We start from the raw sequence: 22,043 nt of genomic DNA, 5'->3' as shown, positions 1-22,043 counted from the left end.
ATTTCAAAAGACTTGAGTGCAAAACATATTGACCAGTATGTAAATAAACTTTTCCCACATATTTCCTGCACATTCACGAAACCAACAGTTGTTCTCTCTAACTCTGCTACTGTACACATTTTCACTGCACTGCCTTTTTATCACAAGCTCTTATATATAAAGTTCTTATTATCTATAATCTATGTACAGTTTCCTGTTTCAGGTGGAAACAGAAACTCTCAAGAATTAAGTTTGTTATTACAGCTTGACAGGCAGTGATAAGAAGTTGTGCAACATGCAGAGTAACAATACATTTCTTGTAACAAGAATAGGATCTTGTGAAATAGAGTAAAAGAGGTAAATTCTTAAGATTAAGTTATTGGGTCAAGGCAAATTTCTTCCTGCAAATATCCTGACTTTGTAGGGGCATATAATAAAGATAAGAAAGCTTATACCTTCATAGAGCTGTTTTTCAGAGCTCCTCGTTAAGATAATGCACTTCAAGGAGTTAGTGCAGGGCATATACTGTATAAAGAGTACGTGCAAAAGAGGCAGAAAGCTATCAAATCTCACAATAATATGTGAGATCATTTCAAGATTACAATGCCAGACACTTTCCAAAACATACAGTATTTGGAAAAAGATCATTTCTGGACCAAAAAAACTCAAAGGAATCTAAAAGACAAAAAAGCAACAAAAAAAAACAACACATAATATAATGATATATTACATCAGAACTTCAAAATTATTCAAAATTGCCTGTACAGTGTGCTGAACCCATGTTAAAAGGAAAACGATGCGTAAATTACCGGTCTGTGAAAAAGTTAAATTCCTTTTGGAATAGAAAACTTCACAAGAGCACATTACCTCATTTACTCTAATTAGGTGTAGTAGGAATTAGTAATTTTGCTTTGTGAAGGGACTGGTGACAAGTTTTCAGAATAAATTGAGACACAAAAATAACTTAATAATATAATAATAACTTTGTCTAGGAGAAACCATGGTTCTTTTTTGCTGGTTCTTGTCAATGAGGAGCACACAAAAGACCAAAAGCATGGGTTAAGTTAGCTATCATGGTTCAAAAAATATGAAAGAGTATTGTAGAGGAATTTCAAGTAATGAACTGTAATTTGGTTCGTTTCTGACAGTTCAGGACTGCCACAATAAAACCAGTTATGCTGGAATTAAGGTTTGAGGAGGGGAAAAGTGTTCAGCAGCCAAGGCAGGAAAAGTTTCATAATCCTGGTTTTGTCATCAAGATGTGAGAGGCAGCAGTTGCAAAAGGAAGACAGTGTCTAGGAATAGCTAACCACCAGAGATGGCCAGATCTTGACAAGAAGAAATATAACCTTGTGCTGATCTGCTGAACAAAACCAACATTCATATGTTTTGTGATGCCTCATGAGGATGAGAGTAGGACCTTAACAACAGCTGCAAACTGAGGGTTGTGAGCTAATTGCTGTTGCAATCCAATAGTCCAAGAAAAATCAGAAATGATACTGTTACCCACTTCTACCAGACAGCTAGAAACAGGCGTAATGTTAACATGTGAGGGCAAGGAACAAAATCGGAGATAATACTTGGAAATGACAGTGGAGGGAAGTGAGCAAGTGGTGTCTGCCTGTAGAAGGTGATCACAGAACTTTTATTAGAAGATCAACTCACACATACACTGACATTGCTGAAACCAAAAGGCAGAAACATCAACAAATTCAAATGGGACAAAGTGAGAAAGCCATCCGGTGAAGTGGTCAGCAAGCAGCTCAAGGCTAACCATCTGGATAGTTATGTGTGTCTGCAGATATCATCATGGGGACAATGCACTATAACAGATGGCAGGACCTCATCTGACAGTAAGACTCCTTGTTATGGCTCCTTCATGCTGTGTGATGTAAGGATTCAACATGTATCCATAATGACCTCTAACAAGGAAGAAAGGAATCCTGTGACAGAAACTGGAAGTAGAAGACAGGGAATTGAAATAATTACAGCATACAGGTAGGCAACAAATGAGAAGAAGCTACTCAGCTCATCCAGCTTGTTTTTTTTTAGCAGCTAACTGATCCAGTTACAGTATTTCATCCAGCCCTTTCTTGAAAAATCCCTGAGCCTCAGCTTCAACAACATGGTTGTGGAGTGTATACCAGACTCCCCCAAGAGAAGACAAGCTGGTGACTCATTTGCTAACTGCACTCATCTCGTTGCTGATTTGAATTCAACCTCAAATCTCTGCATGTCATAAGAAGTAATACAGTCATACACCCTGTATTCTAGATCACAAACATTTAGAGTATGCAGTAAACCACAAAAGCTGAAGAGCAGAATATTAAAGTTCTGGTTAGCTCAGTTGGTTAGAGTGTGGTACTTATAATGCCAAGGTTGTAGGTTTGATCCCCGGCCAGGCAAGCTCTTTCTCTTTTATCTATTTATTTTATTTATCTAAAAAACAAACAAAAAATGTAATTTCCCTCGCAGAAAATTGATAGAAAGAAAGTATCTATCTAAAGAAAAAAGTTGCAGAGACACAAAATGAAGTACGAGCTCTCAGTTCAAGAGTAAACCTTTTTTAAATGAAAAATTGTCTAAATTGTCAAATATTTCAAAGTTAAAAAGTGCTGGTGGTTTTGTATCATTTTTGTGGGATACGCACAAGAAATATAAAGACACAATATGATTTCTCCAGTATCATGGAATAACTTTAGAAGAGTGAATTGGAAATGAAGTTGTAACAGGAGCCAGTCCAGGCTCCCACGAAGTTTAGTTAAGGACCCTATGCAGACGGTATAATCCGGATGTAAGAAGGAGAAGGACAACAGGGAGGAGACGATGAGGATCAGGGCGGGTTGACAGGGGGGGTGTAATGACTGTGATCTGGTGCTCAGGGGGCATGGCAAAGGCCATAGAGACCAGGGGGGAAATCCGGGACGCAGTCCAAAATCCAAAACCGGGTGATCCATTCAAGACGAGACAAAACATAATTAAAACCCGGAACGGGAGCCAGGAGAGGGACAGGGACAGGGAATAAAAACAGGTTAACGAGGCCAGGCGCTCCGAGCCCTAGACCCAGATGGTCAGGACGCCATGATAAAGCCTATGCCGTCGGGTCTCTCCTGGATCTGTTGGTAGGCGGGCTTCCGGGCATCCATCTCCCAATACTGAGCCCGGAATAGCGAGAGCACCAGCCTTAAATAAGGAGGGGCAGAACAGGGGACAGGTGCATATAATCAGCTAAAATACAAAAGAGTCGGAGCACCCTTAAGAGGAGGGATGCGATTGTGATAGAAGTGTTTGTTTTTGAACTGGCTAATGACCCCAGACGCACTATTAAACCTTAATACTAGCACGGGAAGAAAAAGATTGTAGTGCATTGGCCAGGACCCTGATCATCTTTAACCCCACTGAAATGTTCAAGGTTGTAGCAAAACTAAAACAATTGCACCAGAATAAATTAATTGGGTTTATAACAAACATTTGTGAGGGATGACAACAAGTGGTAAGTTCAATTTCAGCTGCCCTAAATCATAATCATTCTTGATGTCATTTCCTCACATTAGAAAATACTATCCGTAAGCTGCTTTTCTTCCTCCCATTTGTGTTCTGTATCCCTCCTTCACTCTGTTGTACTTGTGTGGCTGTCCTTTTGAGACTCCTCATGTCAGGAGTTCCAGGTTGGACCCTATGGGGCACTGAGATAGAAGGTTATTGCTACCGATTGGCATCCAAATCCCAGAGGCAAAAGTCATAGCCGAGGCAAAAGAACTAGGTCGGGTAGCCAAAAGAGTCAGGTCAAGGTTCTAGGTGTTGTTATTCCTAGTGAAAGATGCTTAGAAAGATGATTAGAAACAGAATAAACAATGGACAATGACAGAGTATAAAACTTGTCTGACAGAATGTCTGGCTTATGAGTAACTTTGTTTTGTAATGATGGTGGTGAGGGTGGTTCCTCCTGGAAGAACCTGTTCTTAAACATCTTGCACAATTTTGGAAAGTAGCGGTTTAGAGGTTTATGGCTTAAATCGCAGCTAACACCTTGGCCATGAAGTCTAAATAATCAGATGTCTTATGTTTTTCTAGAAAGGATGCAAAAAGATTAAGAAAGAATATGCAAAAAAAAAACAATGAACACATTTCATTTTTTCTTTCTTCAAAAGTCAATTTTTGTTGATACTGATACTGTTGTGGTATCAAGTTGTGGTACTCTAAGAAACCTGAAAAAAGTGAGATAGATTAAACAAATATAAACATATTCTGCATACATTTTGTATGAAGAAATGTCCAGGAATGTTTTTTGCCTTCCAAAAACATGGGAAAAAAGGAACAAAATTCAGACATATCACTGAAGTAAGAGACATACAACAATGTTTATTCTGGAACTATATACATCATTGATAAAAGTTAAGGGTATTAAACATGTCAGGATGATTTTCTAAGCTTACTGTTATACTACTTCAGGATCCAAATAAACCTCTGTATATAGAATTTTCTCAGTCCTTGGATAGCATTGAATCAAATCAAATCAAAAATCAAATTGAATCAAAGATTTATTTCACAAGCTGTAATTTGCAATGACAAACGGGAAAGATGGGTTCACAGATGAAAATGGGGTCTTAGAATTGTGAGGAGGTTTAACTGCTATGTCTGGTCCCCAGATGAGGTGTTACAATCCATTCATGCATGTTGCTCATCTTTGAGCTTCTCTGAAGCTTTGAGCATTGCCATTTACACAAGCCTCTGCAACACTTGTCTGACCTATGCACAGCTCCATAGCATATGAACCCCATACTGAAAGGATACTGATCATCTTCCATCACCCTTGACCAAGCCGGTCCAGGTCAGCCTTTAGCTCATCAATGATTTGGCGGGCCATCAGTTCTCGTGCAAACAGCTCAAGTGTGTTCAGAATGCTTTTCTGAAGATGTGACTAATGTACTTTAGTCTCCAAGTTCTAATCAGCTCTATGAAGTGTTGACTATCGTAAATGTCCAGGACATGTCTCACATCTTCCTGACATTCACATGAACTCATCCAAATGAGCCAGAGCATAGATGATTCTTTAAATTAAGGAATCTAAGAATATAAAAACAGTTACAAATTAGTTCATTTAGTACATTTAGCTTGCTTGTTTTTTTCCTGTAGTGATATAACGAGGACACCAGGTGTTTCTTGAAAAGAAGCCAGGGTATCAATTACAATAAGATGGCTGGGTGGTTTGTTCCATGCTCCCACAACCCCTTGTGTAAAGAAGTGCCTCCTGGTCTTGGGTTTAAATGATCTTTCATGTAGTTTCCACTCATGCCCACTATTTTGTCTTTAATTTTTGATTCTGATTAGGTCTAGCAAGTTAAATTTGTGAATGCCTTTAAGGATTCTGAATATTTAAGTCTTCTCGATGAAATGTCTGCTCAAAATTAAAAAATGGTTCAATTTAATTAGTTTAAATTCAATAATTTAATTGGTGTAATCCAGTCCTTTAAGCCCAGGAATATATCTGGTTTGCTCTTCTCTGAATCATATATCTAGAATACTAGCATTCACTCTAAGCATAGGAATACAAGTACATTTCTTTTCTAAATCCCAACTAACTAACTGACTTTTTTCTTGGTCTTTCTTTACATTCATTGGCACCAGACATTCCTGTCAGGGATGAACTAACTAACTTTCTCAGGCATGAAAACCGTTCTCAGGAGAACTTGGGCTCACTGATATCATGCACAGTTACAGTCACATTATGAGGAACACTTGTGATCTCTTGAGTTTAGAGACTTGAATATTTCCCACATTCAAAGGTGCACATATAAAATATGAGTGACTGCATTCTGGAATTCGGTAAATATCATTAGTGTCATGTACTATCAATGTTACAGTCTGAATATAAAGAGTTTGTTATCCTTTCAAAGAGTGAAACTGTACCACTTACAGTTCGCCAAGACCCACCTCTCCCTACCTCATCCATCTCAACTTACTTTTGTAAATCGTTTCGCCTTATTTTTGCAATTATAAAAATAATTATAGTCATGATTACAAAAATGAGTATAGATGATAGTTAGATGCATTACCATGTCATCCAATCCATGTTGCAGCTGAGTAGAATTCACCACGATGTGTCAAAAAGTTCAGTACTTACGATGCAATCATTCTACATAGTGAAATAGTTATCCAGTGATGGGGGGAAACTCGTGTCAAAATAACTTCCTCCCCAGGGCAATAGCTTTCATAGAATAAGAGTTATTCTGTTACATGGAGAGGTCAGGAAATCATAACATTCCTTGGCCTTGCAGTCACCAGACATGTATAGTCTCCATTGAGAACATGTAGGCAATCTTCTAACTGCCTCTAAGTCTCGGGAAGCTGACATCCTGGTAGAAACTGGTAGGAGGCAGTCACAGTAGGTCATTTAATACGCAGAGCCTATGTGTCATACTACAAAGCAGTGGAAACTCTGTTTCTAATGTTAACTAATGTAATGTTTCTAATGTTAATGTAGGTAAAAGAGCTGGGGGGTCTTCCTCAGGTCTTGTCCTGATGCTGAAACTGCTCTCCAGAAATGTGCCCAAACTCATCCTCTTTCCTCCACAACACATTCAGTGGAGGCAACACTGAGCTATTACCAGGGTCATCTCTGTTGCAAGGGTGGTCTTCAGTCTGAGAACGGAGATGTGTTCTTTTTGCAGTGTCACTACTGGCTTGCCTTGACACAGCAATGACATCGTAGTTAGTGAACTATAACCGTATTTCCACTGGATATTGTTGTGCGAAGTGCAATGGCAGTCTGTCTTTTACCATGGTGATACTCTTAAACAGTTACGACTTGACTTCTGACCAAAATGAAAAAAGTATTTATTTCAGTCACAGCCTTGCTGATTTTTGTTTTCCAGCCTCAATACATGTGCTGCCAAGTGACAAAATCAGCTGTCTGATGGATTCTTTCAGCAGGATATTTGTATGCATGGTTGAATTACTGTACTATTCATGATAAAAAGATTTTCTATAAGCAAAGGCAGCACACGCTACCCAGCCACATTGTTGAAGATGATATCCTGGTGCTCTTCAAGAAACAGCTGGGTAGCGATCCTTAGATCAATTAATTACTACCAAGTGAGCTATATAAGAAAAATGGCCTCCTCTCATTTCTAACCTTTCTTAGGTTCTTACATTCTATCTTTGTACAAGTCTGTGCCTCAGGCATGATCATTTGGGTCCCTTTGCTGGTGAGTCCTTCTGAGGTGTCCGGTCTACAACACATTGATGGCACAAAGGTGCTTTCTCTTCATAATCACGTCATATTTGTTCTTGTATTAGTTTTTTTCTTCTGGGCTTGATATTCAAAAGGTGATATAATCTCATTGCATGTGTCCTTTTAACTATCTCACTAAGGAGATCTTCTACTTATGCAACAGTCAGTCAAGTACATCACGATCAGTCATCAGTTGTGAATAATCGTTAGTAAAATGAAGTCAAAAGCATTTAATCAAAAATCTCAAATCTGTATACTTTATTTTTCCAAAAAACATATGTGCATAAATAGAGTTATAAACTTCTTTTTATGCAAAATATAATATAAACACCATATTCCTTTTTTTCTTTGTGGTTATGGGTGTTTTGCAAAACTATGGGTGTGTTCATAAACTTTGAAAACTGTAACTGTGAGTCAGGTTTGTATCTCTTTCTAGATTACTCAACCACCAAGACAACTACAGCTTTTAATTTTTCACAGACCTGTTCCACAACTCTTTCCTATTTTTAAGCACAACTTTATCTAAATGGATACAGTCGTGAAAGTGATTTTGGCTTGTTTTATTTTCGTGATGTTGACAGATTGTGAGAAAATCAGAAATCAGCAAGAAGATAGTAAGTATGATGATGATTTGTTAACATAATATAGAGTAAGACTATTCTTTTGTACAGTGAGCATGAATATTCATAGTGAAGGATAAGCTTAAATGCACAACTTTGAAAAAGAGATTGTGAGAAAAGAGTCTCTGGAGGAGTCAGACGCATGTGTCTGCAACTGTGTCAGGTTAACTTTCATTAGTTTTGACTATTGATAATTTTGCAATCAGATCAGGAACATGTGTCAAAAATCTTGATATCATCTTTGATTCAAACCTTGATCTAAAGCTCATGTTTTCCATATCGTGAAGGTATCTTTTTTGCACTTGTATCCACGCACAATTCTCCCATCTCTCCGTTTGATGTTGAAAAGTTAATCATGCCTTTGTCTTTTCCAGGCTTGATTAATGTAGCACAGCACTTGCTGGTGTATCCAAACATCTTAACAAATTGCTGCATGTTCAGAACTCAGCTGCTCCGAACATTACTAAAATTTACATATGGGAGGATTTTATCACATATTTTAGCTTCCTTGCACTGACTTTATGTGTATTTCAGAATTACTGCAGTTCATCAATAAGGGCTTAAATGGTGTGGTTAACTGACTGCGCATCATCCATCACACAGAAAACATTAAAATCTGTTTTGCAGACAAGGGCTCAGATACATACTTGGGTTCTGCGTTTGACTTATGAGTTGTGGATCATAATATTAAACTAGCCCACATCAAGCATTGCTATAAGAGTGGAAAACACATTGCCATTCCTAAGCCATTTTCTAATATAATGCAATGGAGACTATTTGAAAATAAATACACAAATAATTTTGCTCTCCTCTAAATGGTGCAGATTATGCAAATGTAATCCTTTAGGTCATCAAATAATACAACAAAAAAGAAAAATGGAGAGGAATGCTTCTTTTTAATGGATAAATCCTGTTCATAATATGATTTTTTATACTCAATTGATTTTTTTCTTTATATTCTGAACTGGTTATGAAAGAAAATAAATGATGGTTCACTGCGATTGGATTTGCTTTTTTATCTGCTGTTGAGGATTTTAAATTGCAATGAAAAGAGGTTAATTAAAATAAGTGTGTCTTATGTTCCTGCTAAGGTTGGAGAGGAAAAACTGAATTTATCATTAACCTGGCATCTGTTCACAGAAACTAATTCAATTTTACAGGGCTCAGACCTTATTATTATGTCTCTGGTGCTCCACAGTACAGACATCACCATACAAACCTCATTTTAATATCATGCGGAGCACAGTACTGTGGGGAAATCTGACAATTCTGCTATTTTGAGCAGCATTCACTTTAGTAATACAAATAAAAGTAATAATATTAATAATAATTTAATAAGTGATTGTCTATTCACTTCTTGGCTGACATTGTTGGAGCTAGGCAGAAATCAGGAAACATTCTCATTCTGACAAGAACAGCAAAATTGAAAGAAAGAAATAACTACATGAATATTTCATAAATGGTGTCCGTGCCACACAACTGGGATACTATATTCTATACACCACAATAATAATAATAGCTGGCTTATTAGAGTAGATAATGTTCAAAAACATTCAACAACAGCAAAATTAAAAGAAAGAAGTAACAGTACATGAATATTTCATAAATGGGGTCCGTGCCACACAACTGGGATACTACAGTATGTACTGTAGTTATGATCCATTAAAGAAATCTGCAGGCGTGAGGCACATGTACAGGAAGTGAGCATTTAAACTGGGGACCAAGAGTGGCTCATATCCTAAACCAGTGCACACCTAAGTGTGTTATGCTATGATTATGTACTTGTCAGAAAGGAATTTTAGACTACAACGATGACAGGTGGATTTAAAGAGCTATTGTAGTGGTAATATTAAATGTGGAAAACACGTTTAAAGCTGAAAACAGGAAAGCCAGAAGCCTGTAGAACAAGCTACCCGGCTCTTTTTGCGAAAATGATACTCTGACTTCTTCCGCACAATAAGTCACTCATACTAATGTGTGGAAAAAACTGACCTTTTAAAAGCCTCAAAATACGTCTTCAGCATTGAAATCTAATTTCAGTCACAAACGACCTTGAAAGTGTCACATGAAAAAGTTGATCTCTTTTTCCTTCTCTGCTCTTGTACCGCTTTCAAGAATTCCAAGAATTAGACTGCGCGAAATGATGCTGTGTGGTAAATGACAATTCTTTGTCACTGTTTCTAGGTTTTCTCAGTACCACCCAGATGTATTTCAACAATGTCGTTATGTTGCACTTCTTCTGACCCTGTCAACAGCTATAACTGCATCCCTAGAACAAAACATAATGCGCGTATATAAACATACGCTCGGTGTCTGGTGAATAAAAACACTTTGAACAATATTTATATGTTGTACTTGATGGTGCGATAAGATCCTTTACACCAGACCCATTTATTATGCTGGTAGAGAAGTCTTCACATTTCACCAGAACATCTAATTGCTTCTGCAGGTTAGAACTCTTATGTATGTGCATATGATAAGATACAGTGCAAGAGAAACCCCCCAGAAATAGTGCCATACTTGTTGATTATACTGTATGTATTATTTCTATTTTCTAATGGTTAGGACTTTTCACAAGCTCTCCTATCGGCATGGGAGCTACAATCCCTTCCTCCTTTTTCTAACTGCTTGATCCTATACAGGGTTGTGGGGGAGATATCCTGGCAAGCAATGGTCACAATCCAAGATACACCAAGGACAGGACACCAGTCCATCACAGGAATAACTGTATTTAGTTTTGGCAATCCAGAATTAGGAACTTGGAAAGGTATTGGACATAATTTCATATTTCAAGATGACAAAAAACCCATACACAGTAGACTTCATTGAAATGTCATAGAAAAGAGTTTATAACGAAAACCTATACCGGAGCGTAAATTTTACTTTGGTGAATCTAAAAGTCTTTCACAAAATGCCACTACACACAGTCAATCAATTCACTTTCAGGTGGAAAGTGACTGGTGTAACATGCTGCTTATTTTCAGATTTGCCCAGTGGGTCCTCCATTGAATGCATCATTTACAATGTCACATCTCTGAACTGCAGCTGGTACCCAGCAATGGAAGAATGCCAGTCAACTTTAGGTTTCTGGTGAGTGCAATTTACACATTTTGTACACTTAGAGTACACTTTATGATGACTACAGTGAACTGACTTTTCTTTATTCTTACTGTAAATATGTTTTTAATCAGGCAAATGGGACAGGTGAAAGAATGTCCAGTGTATCAGAATGACAATCGAAGAGGAAGGAACAAATGCCATTTTCAGAGCATCTCAATAATCAGAGATGTGCAGTTCACAGTTCAAATCAATGTGTCAGTCAGCTTGCTTCCAAACCTGTCATTCTCACAGATGTTTGAACCATATGAAATTGGTAAGGAAGCTTATTTTCTTTTTGCGTGTGATGATTCAGCACAATATCTAAACCTTTGTCAACACTACACTGTCATCATTTGCAGTCTGTCGTTACCATGGTCAACAAAAAGTGACATCTATTATTCATAACCTTTACAACAATTGGGTATTTGTGTTGTTTTCAATTCAACCGATTATTCACTGGGAATTAAACAGGAAATTTACAGATGCCGCAAAATGGATCTCAACAATTGTATTTCAATTAGTTTTCATGTCCCTCATGATTTCATCCAACCCCTAAACATCACCAAGTCACTACACCATACAAAAGTTACTTACTAGGCATCATGGGTGATACCAGAATGAGAGAATGTAGATGAAGTAAACAGCAAGTACTGGAAAGATATAAAATCTCTTTTTGTGCTTCAAGAATTGAAATAAAAGTATCACAAAACATCATCTTAAATTGTTATTTGTTTAAAGTTGTGGATTAACATTATCAACCTCTATCTGTAGAAAATGAGCCAGCTGAAAACATTCATCCAAAGAGAAAGCACACAATAATGACAGCAACCCAAACCAATGAAATAAAATGAATGAGTATTATGCAGTTTGCTTTATTCAAAATCTATTTACTTACCAAAAGCATGTAATCTAAATTGATTTATACCTTTTCCTTTCAGAAAAACTAAATCCACCTTTAGATTTCAGATATTCGTTGAAAAAGGAATCTTTTTCACTGTTTTGGAAACCGCCACCTACAAAAGATCCAATAATGAAAAACTGCTTTGTATACCAATTAATCATTAAAGGCATGGATTCAAAACACAAGGTAAAAAAAAGGTTTAATAAGGGTACAATTAAGGTACCTCCATTCAGCAACTGTCCAATAATCCAATTTTCTTTTCCAAATCAGGAAAATATCACTCTAAATGAAAAGACATCCTACACCACAGAGACAGACATCTCTAAAAGATATGCATTTAAACTCCGAGTGAGAGGTACAAAAGACTGTGGCTTTGGTAATATATGGAGCGAATGGACTGAGGAAACATATGAAGGTAAGAAGCACTTCCTTATTTTCTCTATAAAAGCCTAAGTCATGTTGCAATCCTAGTATGATCCTTTTTGCGCTGGAACGAATATTGTTTAAACATTAATGCATCCTTCAATGTTTCCACGTGCATTCCAGTAGTACTATACTGTACATGTGTGGTTATTCATAGATTTTTATTATTTTCTTCCACAGGTACAGGAAAATATTCTGATGTTCTCATTTTTACTTCTCTGGCGACATTAACTCTAATATTGACGCTGATCCTATTATATGTTTTCAAAAGGTAAGTTTACAGGGTTCATGTTTAAATTGTCTCGCATTGTAAACCATATTACCGTATTGAGTAACATATTACATATGACTTACATATTTATTAGGAGCGGAGTTCACGATAATTTGTGAAAATATTCACCAGAGGGCTTTAACTTTTCAGGTACAAGCTTATTGATAAAATATTCCCTGCAATCCCACATCCCAAAGAAAAGATGGCTGAATGGTTTTTAAATTTTGGCAAGGTAAGCACTCAGATAAATCATCTTACAATTTACAATGATCATCCTAAGGTTCCCTTTGTGCATACTACTTGAACTGGATGTTGTACAATAAGAGAATATTGCACAAATTATGTGGGTAACTGAATACCTCTGACGCACACACTCCTGTTATAACATTCCTGTAATTACTACACCCTCTTTCCCTTACTGTCCATCATTAAACTCTGCTGCCCGATATCATCTACGGGGTTTGTAAGCCTTGATTCTAACAAGTTTTTCTTTTTATGCAATTTAAATGTTTAATCAAATTATTTTATTTTTTAAATGCCTCATTCTGCACATTCTTTAACAGCATACTGGTTTAAGAAATGTTACAAAAGAGAAGAGGCTTTTTAGCCCTTATTACTCCTGGTTGTTAGTAGTTTACTGATCCAAGGATCTCACTCTTCCATTTTCTTGAAGGAAGATCAAGAATATCTACATCAAAAACATTAATGGGTAGTTTGTTCCAAAATGCACTCAATTTCTACAGGTTATACTGTAGCATTATTGATATCATGTATCACTAATTCTTGCAACTAAGACTGAATTTGAACAGGCTATGAATCCATCCATCCTTTTTAAACCACTTTACCCCGTACAGGGTCTCAGGGGATGTTGCAGCCTATCAGAGCAAGCAAATTGCACAAGGCAGCAAAGACCCTGAACAGGACAGCAGTCCATTACAGGGCCCACGGACAAACAAACGCACAAACCAGGGATGATTTTACATAAGCCAATTAACCTACATGTAGGTCTTTGGACTGTGGGAGGAAACTCACATGAACATGGAGAGAACATATAAACTCCAGTAGTTTGCACCCCATGGACTGAACCCAGAGCTCTTGTACTGTGAGGAATCAAAGCTAACCACTGTACCGCCATACCACCCAGCTATCAATATGTAACAATTTCTTATTAGACAAACAGCAGTTGTAATACTAAGGAGGTGTGATCCCCAGATAAATTAGCTACTGAAAATAATACTAGGCAGGCACAACCTCATTTGCAATTGTTCTTCGAGTTGTTTAGAACAATTACAGATGACCCTGGTAACCTCGAATTCTGGCTTTTGACAGCTCTGACTATTCAATATATATATTTTGTTTTCAGGGGGAAATGGACTACTGCCAGAGATTACAAGTGCCAGTAGAAGTTATTTAAATTCAAACAGAGAATAACAGTCTGTATAAATGTTGGGATGCTCCAGGATAAGCTGTCCTGAAGAACATCAGATGGCATGATGGTTTCAAGCAACTATGAACCAGTGTGATTCTTTGATTAAGCTGCATTGCTTACTAAATATGCACAAGAGTTAAGCGGTGAAAACCACTGGGAAGAGCACCAATCTATACGTGGTGATGTGACAGGTAAAAACAGAAAGGGCAGATTCAAGCAGATAATTTAGAGCTTAATTATACAGATCTTTTTTGCAATAACTGTACTGCTTTTTTTTTTACCATGTCCGCATGTTCAAGAACTTCAAGGTATTTAAACAAGTATTACAGGACAGTCCTGCTAAACACTAATGCATGATTTCCAGTGCATTCAGTTTTAAAATCACTATGCTCATCTAACTTTTCTTTTCTGGGGAACAAAATTAACTTAGTTGGTATTCAACTACTTCAACATACACTAGAATGCCAGAACTAGTCCTTGCATTCCAGTAACAATAGATATTCAGGACAATCAGGATCAAGGCATTTTACACAATTATCTTAAATCAAAGAGACTTTTGCATTTTAAACAATATTCATCTCACGTTAAAAAAATAAATTTTATTTTGCTATGTCAAATGTACTATAACTATTGTACATAGAAATAAAGTGAAAAACCTTGGCTAAATGAAACTTGCCTCGATTGGTGTTTTTTCCACTACAATAACAGGGATATAATATATATAAAGATGAATGCCTTTGCAAATGTTTGTCATTTTTGTTGAGCTCAGAACAAAAAGCAGCCATATCACCCTGCAACTCACAACTGGCAACCCACTGAAGCTAAGCAGGTGTGAGCCTGGTCTGTACCTGGATGGGAGACCTCCTGAGAAAAACTAAGGTTGCTGCTGGAAGAGGTGTTAGTGGGGCCAGTAGGGGGCGCTCACCCTGCAGGCCATGTGGGTCCTAATGCCCCAGTATAGTGACGGGGACACTATACTGCAAGCAGGCGCTGTCCTTTGGATGAGATGTAAAACTGAGGTCCTGATTCTCTGTGGTTATTAAACATCCCAGGGTGTTTCTTTAAAAAAGAATAATGGAGATGATACAATGTTTAGTTTTGGGGTTTTTTATTGTACTGGCCTCCTAATAATCCCCCTCTATGAATTGGCTACATTACTCTGCTCTCCTAACCTGATGTGTGGTGAGCGTTCTGGCGCACTATGGCTGCTGTTGCATCATCTAGGTGGATGCTGCACATTGGTGGTGGAGGGGAGTCCCCATTACCTGTAGAGTGCTTTGAGTGGAGTGTCCAGAAAAGCGTTATATAAGCAATTATAAAAAAAACTTGCAGAATATACTTTTTGAGCCACAGAAAATGCATTCTTAGCACCACCTTGAGGAAATATTAACACACTGCAACTCCCCTCAGTGCTGCCACCACAGAAAAAACAATGGTAATTTTGTGAACAATTGAGACGATTAGAATAGATTTGGAAAATTATTTATTCACCTATTCATCTTATTCAGGACTTTGTAAATGATTTACACTTCTACTGAAGGTCTAAACTGCCCTGGAAGTTCAAAAAACAATATAAACTTTAAATTTGTGAATGGTAAAGTAAATAAAATGTGAATCCTTGGACAATTATACATTAATTGCAAACAAAATACTCATCATTCCAACACAGAAATTTTTTTGTGCTCGACTGAAAAAAATTCAAATTGCCGAGCAAATCCAAATTAGGAAGATAGCCGAGGACACACACTTAAAGAATAATGGAGATGATACAATGTTTTGTTTTGGGGTTTTTATTGTACTGGAGGAGAATGACCCAGTCTAAAACATAAGAAAATTAAAGATGTGCAAAAAAATAAAAGGTACATAGTGCTTAAAAGTGGAAAGTACACAGCTCAATGCACTGAGAACATAGTTGGCCACTACGTTTCAAGAGCTAGGTTTTACCTTGACTCCATAAATACTGGAATTTTTAAGAATCTGAATAGGCTTAATGGTCCTTAGTAGTACTGTTATTCTACAATGGTCAATATCTTTGTTCCCAAGACAATGATGTTTCTAAGACAATGATGGAACTAGCTTAGACAATCTTTTTGAATTCATCATACAGGACAAGTACAAAGGCACCCCCCATGCCTCGAAGAACGTTGGACCATGCACCTTTGAAGAAAGCTCTTCCACCTTCATCTCTTGCAATTTTCTTCCAGCAGTCAATGGTTCCAGTGTACATGATATCCGCTGTGAACAAAAAAGGAACAGGAATGAAAATACATATGCATTCAGAAGCATAATACTGATTTGACTTATCAGAAAGTAGTTTTGATATAACTTAGGAATAGTGCAGCTTTTGAAGTACAAAGGCTGAATATCGAGAAGAATTCCTCCAGTACTCAAATCTAAAGTGTATCACACCACTCTGTATACTCACTTTCTCTGTCCAGAGAAAAATGAAACCTGTGGAATTCAAATGAGCTTCCTATACATGGGTGTAATGATTCTACATGAAGAGGATGAACTTCACTTGTGCAAAAAAGTAAAACGTGTTTGATTTTTGGGTTGAAAACCATTACCGTTTTTGAGGGAAACTGATCGCGTGCAAGGTAGTTTTGCTCTTTGTCAAAGAAGAAAATTTCAAGATATCACATTGGCCCCACAAATCAAGAAAGAGAGAAGCAAAACAGCACCACTCTCTCAGCAGTCCAAAGGTCTGCATCTCCGATCCTGGAAAGCTACAGTGTCTTCTAGTTTAATTCCAGTTGAGCAATAAATAACTTAATAGGATCAATCAATTGCTTAACTAGGAAGAGCTAACACGCTTTCAAGATTTCGCTCACTGACCTTTTGTGGCTGCCAATAAAACCTGCAGGACCACTGCTCTCCAGGACTCTCTATGCAATCAGCTTTTTTCCCACATATAGGTAATTTGTCACTGGTGACTCTTTCACAGCATACAGCTATTGAACAGGGATGTGCATGGCATAGTTTCACAAATATGCCACGTATCACTGCCCTACCTTGTGTTCACCTATATGGCTTTGATTAATGAAAATATATAAAGTGAAATTGCAGAAGGATTGATGGCAAACATGTCAAACACTCCCCAGTAATATATGATTTAGAAAATGAATGTAGTAAGGACAAACACTGTTCTTAACGATTACTAGGTATCTATTGCATAATTAACTTGAGAAGTATATTCTCTTTAGCCAGACCTGACGATTCTCAAAAAGCCACACAATCTTGGTATTTTTACCTCCTTTACGTCCAGACTGCATCATCATACGACGGCGCACAGTATCGAAGGGGTAAGACATCACGCCAGCCACTGCAGTCACAGTCTGGGCGATCATCCAGCTCACCACAATGTGAGTGTTCTTGGGGTCAGGGAGCATACCTGAAAGAAAGATGATCTTCTTCATAGAAACATCCAGTGGGATTTACATTTTCAGTGGGTTTTACTTCTGTGTTGCACACTAACCTAAGATTTATGTTGAGGGAAAATGCCTCATTCTGTAAAGAACTAAATTCCTTGGAAGCCTATTCAATTACACTGAAATGACGTGAGCTCCTCTCAGGGCCTGTTCACAGCAGAAAGTAATCAGCGAAGGCTTTATGTATGTATGTGACATCTACTCTATAGAAGTCATATAGTGAATTAATTGTATGTAGGAAGTACTGTGCTCCAATGAAAGGTGATAGGTAGTAAACTACCAGGAGTCCCACAATCAGCACCTGTATCAGATTGCTGCAACACAGAACAACTCTTGAACAACAAGGACACTGCATTGCAAAGTCAAATGAATGTCAACCCCCCCCCCCCCCCTCTCCATGTACTAGAAAATATGTTCTTAGTGAATAAAAAGGGCCCACCACTTATTAGGATAAATCAGATTTGATCATTATATTTCCTGAATAGGTCGCAAAAGACAAGGGTTTTCATTATCATTTACCTTTAGCTGTATCGTAGATGCCAAAGTAGGCGGCCCTGTAGATGATGATGCCCTGCACTGACACGTTGAAGCCCTGGTACAAGCCCCGAAGCCCGTCCGACCTGAAGATTTTCACGAGGCAGTCGGCCAGCCCGTTGAACTCCCTGCTGGCCCCGGCTTTGCCCACATCCGCAGCCAGACGGGTTCGGGCGAAGTCAAGAGGGTACACGAAGCAGAGAGAGGTGGCCCCAGCGGCGCCCCCCGACGCCAGGTTCCCGGCAAAGTAGCGCCAGAATTGCTTGTGCTTGTCGACTCCCCCCAAAAACACCTGCTTGTACTTGTCCTTGAAGGCGAAGTTCAGGGCCTGCGTGGGGAAGTACCTGATGACGTTTGCCAGGTTGCCACGCCAGAACGAGATGAAGCCCTGCTCCTTGGGGATACGCACCACACAGTCGATGATGCCCTTGTACTGTTTGTCAACAGCAATCTGTTTACTGGCATGTTGCACCTGGAAGGAAAGTCAGGAAAATTATGTAATTTACACTTTGATCCTGACTAGTGTGTTCAGCAAAAAGGGTCATTAAAGAGCGCAAAGATCGTATCTTAAGTAAACTTCATGAAGTACATACGTAAATTCCTCTAAATATTCCATCTGCATCTCCTTGCATGAATAAATGAAACAATTGTTGAAATACCCCTTCAAAAATAAAACCAGCAGAGAAAGTTTTTTTTTTGCTGAAAGCATCCTGCTTAAAATGAAGAACTTTTATAAAATATCAGTAATCCTGAAGAAAAATGTCTATTACCACCCTACCTGGGTCAACGCAATAAATACTGGATAATACATTTAACACCCAAAAAATCACAGTAACGAGACACAATTGGTGACTTAATGTAAAGTGAGCAGGGTTGTTATTGTATTTACAAGACATACTTGAGATAACTACGTGTTTGTATGTATGGAATGTATATAGTCTTACACTTTCTGTTCTTGCCTGAATAGAAGCAATCTGGGAAAAGTACAGCACTCAAGCATACAATACAAAAGTTGAATAAGAAAAATATATTCATATGAAAAGAAGCTGTTCTTAAATTGGGATTTGAAACCACAATCTTCAGTTAAAGGTCAGGAGCCACTGGGGCCTTGTCGTAACAGCTTGGCTATAAAATAGTGTTGTAGATCGCTTTTGATACTGCTCTTAACATAAAGTCTACGCGTTAGTGAATGCATCGTTAATGATGCAGTTAACGATGAGGATTTTCATCTAGAAACTATTTAGATAACTGAATTAGACATAGATCACAGTTAATAGGTGCAGATTTGAACACGAGGGAGCCAAGGTTACTCTCATTTCCAGTTATTAACATAAACGATAGGCGTACAAAGTCTACCGCGAGCTATGCAATCATCCTAGAATTATGTTAACGGACTGAAAAAGATTTGAAAACGATGCTTTAGCCAGCAGTAATTGGAAGAGGACTTCAATATGGCTGTTCAAGGAGAACGCTGAAGGTTGCTAGAGCAAACTGCATTATGCGACAACTTCTCAAAGCAAAATTAAGTTTTATACAATGCATTAGATCCCTGACCTACAGCAATGTACAAATGTGCTATTCCAGTGTCTTTGCCCAGTAATCCCTACTCCTCAATTACAATCAACCTTACCTGCAGCAGCAATTTAACTCTCTCTATAGGGGCCACTACGGTTTTAGATATGGCAGCAGCAACTCCACCAGCGAGGAAATCCTTAGCAAAAGAAATGGCTTGGTCCGCCATGGCAAGCAGCAAATTTGTTTAAACCGTCAGGTAAGCGCGCTTGAAAAAGACAGAGACCGTAAGACACAGCGATAGCTTTGACCCCGGTACTGCTACACTTCCTCCGCTAAACCCGGACAAAATGGAGGAGCTACGTATTACCGTGATGCTTTGGTACTGGACAGAACATCGCGAGATTTCCGCGAAATTTAGTTCTGATAGGTGCTAAGAGTAAAAAAAAATCTATAAAATTGCTTATAAATATTTAATTTCTAAAAGTATATAGAAATAAATCGTGACTATTGATATGAGTGGAAACTAATATGTATAATAATTTAAATTGCGATTAATTTTGTCAAGCTACGCGAGCTGACATTTAAATTGTCAGAGAAATAATAATTGAAACTTGTGAAAGGAAAGAGATAAATCACAATGACCATACAAAATAGATAATACGATACTGGCAACAACCTCCACCTACAATGCTCCCATAGGTGGAAAGTGGGAAATAATTTTAGATGGACAGAGACGCTTAAATGCTGGATGCCGCCGAACTGGGATATTGCACGAATCCCTATTTTCACTTGCTTAACTGACATATAGACAAAAAGTAGTCAGGTGTTAGATCATTTAATGAGACGTGGAATGTAAAATACAAAGAGAGATGAAATGACTGCTTTCATCGATTACAGCCACACCACCCTGAATACGTCCGACCTCAGAAGCTAAGGAGGGTTGGGCCTGGTTAGTTCTTTGACGTGAGACCGCCTGGGAATACCAGGTGTAGTACGCTTTTTGCACCTAGGAGGCGCTATGCCATCATTTAAAAAAACACCTGAACACCTGAAGAAGGCTCCACAGCAGCAACATTTTGTTTCCTTTCTTTTCTTTTCAGCATGGAATAAACCCGTTACCTGTTACTATTTTTTTAAACTATCACAGTTCCACATTCATATATTTTGTTAATATCCTCCATCCCTTGTCTACAAAATACTAGATAGAAATTTAGAAAATCCCAAATTTGGGTTGATTACTCATTTGTAATTATTTCAGTGTGGTATTGCTAAGTTTTATAGCCTTGATTGACTTATAGCAGAGTCAAGTAACTGTAGTCCTTGTGTTCATTTGTTCTAAAAAAGAACACGAGTCAGCTGTAAACTGAATGCATGAGTAAAATGTACAGGCACAGTAGCTGACCCCTGAAGCTGCCCAGACCAGAATCATGTACAAATAATCTCCTGCGTACAACAAACCCACACTATCGAATTTGCAGAAGAATATTATGTAAGAACGTTATATTGACTTCAAGAGATGTTTCAGCTCCCAAACTGAGATGCATAGACACATCACATCTCACTCTGCAAACTCTGTTTTGCTTCCATTCATAGGAAACGCCTTTGCTCTCTAGGTTTAATATTAAATACATATGAGAAAAAGTACTGTATATACTTCAATTGGCTTAGTATAGACAAGGCTTCCTCAATTGAAAGTGATGTTTTCAATTCTCCCAGGCAGGCATGTGTGGACTTATAAGCTTAAATCAACCTGAAGAAGAATGAGAGGAAATAACCTTCCGTACATCGGCAGGAAGAAATTATTAGAAAAAGGCTGAACGACACTCAGAGCATCTTCAACAAATGATTTATTTTTTGAATAACAAAACAGCATCCAGAAAGTTCCCAGTGTGGTTGACTTGCACAACCACAAAGCCGTAATTTTGTAACACATTTTTATACTGCAGTGTGGTCTTTTCCCTTCCCTCAGTGTGAACCAGCATATTCAAGGACTGCAAGAAAGATCTGCTGGTATGTGGAGTTCCCTCATCCAAATCTGCCTCTGCCAGCAGTACAGCAGATCCTGCAAGTTAAGAAGGCCATTGGATTAACTTTATCACCGTGTTTGAGGATTTTGAAGCCTATCCCATCACAGTCTTCTCAGTACAAGACTAAAAAGATTTCATTTTTATCTTTACAGTGAAGGACATTGCTTTGAGCCTGGAAATGTATCAGGTTGCCTTTCTGTGAACAGATTCCAATGCAGCAAAATCTTTTCATATCAAGGTGACAACTTAATACAGAATTCTACACGAGATCTTAATGGCGCAAAGAACAATTTTAACATTGCATTCCTTGATTTGAAAATTCTATGCATGTGTTTATGTGAAGGTTCTGACTAACATTCTTGGATATATATTTTTAATTGAAGAATTCAAATCAAGGAATGGCCTTTAATGTTAAAATGTGCAGGCACATACATTCTAAGCTTAAAGAAGGCTCTATACTGAAAGGGATCACAAAATGTTATTAGGGAACAAGCTACCTATTCGTGGTATTGAACATCAAGAAATGTCTGTATATTTAATCCGAACTTACCAGCAAGCAACTAAACAGGCTGAATAGTCTCTC

General features: G+C 37.9%; 2 protein-coding genes across 2 annotated transcripts; one reads left to right on the top strand and one right to left on the bottom strand.

The window, feature by feature from the left end:
- Positions 1 to 7,632: 7,632 nt before the first annotated feature.
- On the top strand, positions 7,633 to 14,627 carry LOC148676205 (interleukin-5 receptor subunit alpha-like). Its single transcript, XM_088604902.1, has 8 exons — positions 7,633 to 7,827; positions 10,818 to 10,923; positions 11,025 to 11,206; positions 11,871 to 12,019; positions 12,104 to 12,248; positions 12,437 to 12,527; positions 12,678 to 12,759; positions 13,891 to 14,627. The coding sequence occupies exons 1-8, from the start codon at positions 7,740 to 7,742 to the stop codon at positions 13,939 to 13,941; spliced, it is 894 nt and encodes a 297-aa protein (XP_088461028.1). The 5' UTR covers positions 7,633 to 7,739; the 3' UTR covers positions 13,942 to 14,627.
- Positions 14,628 to 15,730: 1,103 nt separating this feature from the next.
- Positions 15,731 to 19,796, bottom strand: slc25a6 (solute carrier family 25 member 6). Its single transcript, XM_088604890.1, has 4 exons — positions 19,549 to 19,796; positions 17,904 to 18,390; positions 17,207 to 17,347; positions 15,731 to 16,191 (listed from the first exon to the last, which is right to left on the bottom strand). Exons 1-4 carry the CDS (start codon positions 19,657 to 19,659, stop codon positions 16,034 to 16,036), a joined length of 897 nt encoding a protein of 298 aa, XP_088461016.1. The 5' UTR covers positions 19,660 to 19,796; the 3' UTR covers positions 15,731 to 16,033.
- Positions 19,797 to 22,043: the final 2,247 nt, after the last annotated feature.

Source organism: Lepisosteus platostomus, chromosome 2 (genome assembly GCF_059453375.1).
Source record: "Lepisosteus platostomus isolate fLepPlt1 chromosome 2, fLepPlt1.hap1, whole genome shotgun sequence".
Classification (NCBI taxonomy): domain Eukaryota; kingdom Metazoa; phylum Chordata; class Actinopteri; order Semionotiformes; family Lepisosteidae; genus Lepisosteus; species Lepisosteus platostomus.
This window is presented reverse-complemented; position numbering and strand designations above follow the sequence as displayed.

Coding starts and splice junctions, on each gene's coding strand:
- LOC148676205 (XM_088604902.1), top strand. CDS start 7,740: ATGGATACAGTCGTGAAAGTGATTTTGGCTTGTTTTATTTTCGTGATG. Junction 12,020..12,103: donor GCATGGATTCAAAACACAAG/GTAAAAAAAAGG, acceptor TTTCCAAATCAG/GAAAATATCACTCTAAATGA. Junction 12,760..13,890: donor GGTTTTTAAATTTTGGCAAG/GTAAGCACTCAG, acceptor TTTTGTTTTCAG/GGGGAAATGGACTACTGCCA.
- slc25a6 (XM_088604890.1), bottom strand. CDS start 19,659: ATGGCGGACCAAGCCATTTCTTTTGCTAAGGATTTCCTCGCTGGTGGA. Junction 18,391..19,548: donor GAGTTAAATTGCTGCTGCAG/GTAAGGTTGATT, acceptor CTTTCCTTCCAG/GTGCAACATGCCAGTAAACA. Junction 16,192..17,206: donor GCAGTCTGGACGTAAAGGAG/GTAAAAATACCA, acceptor TTTTGTTCACAG/CGGATATCATGTACACTGGA.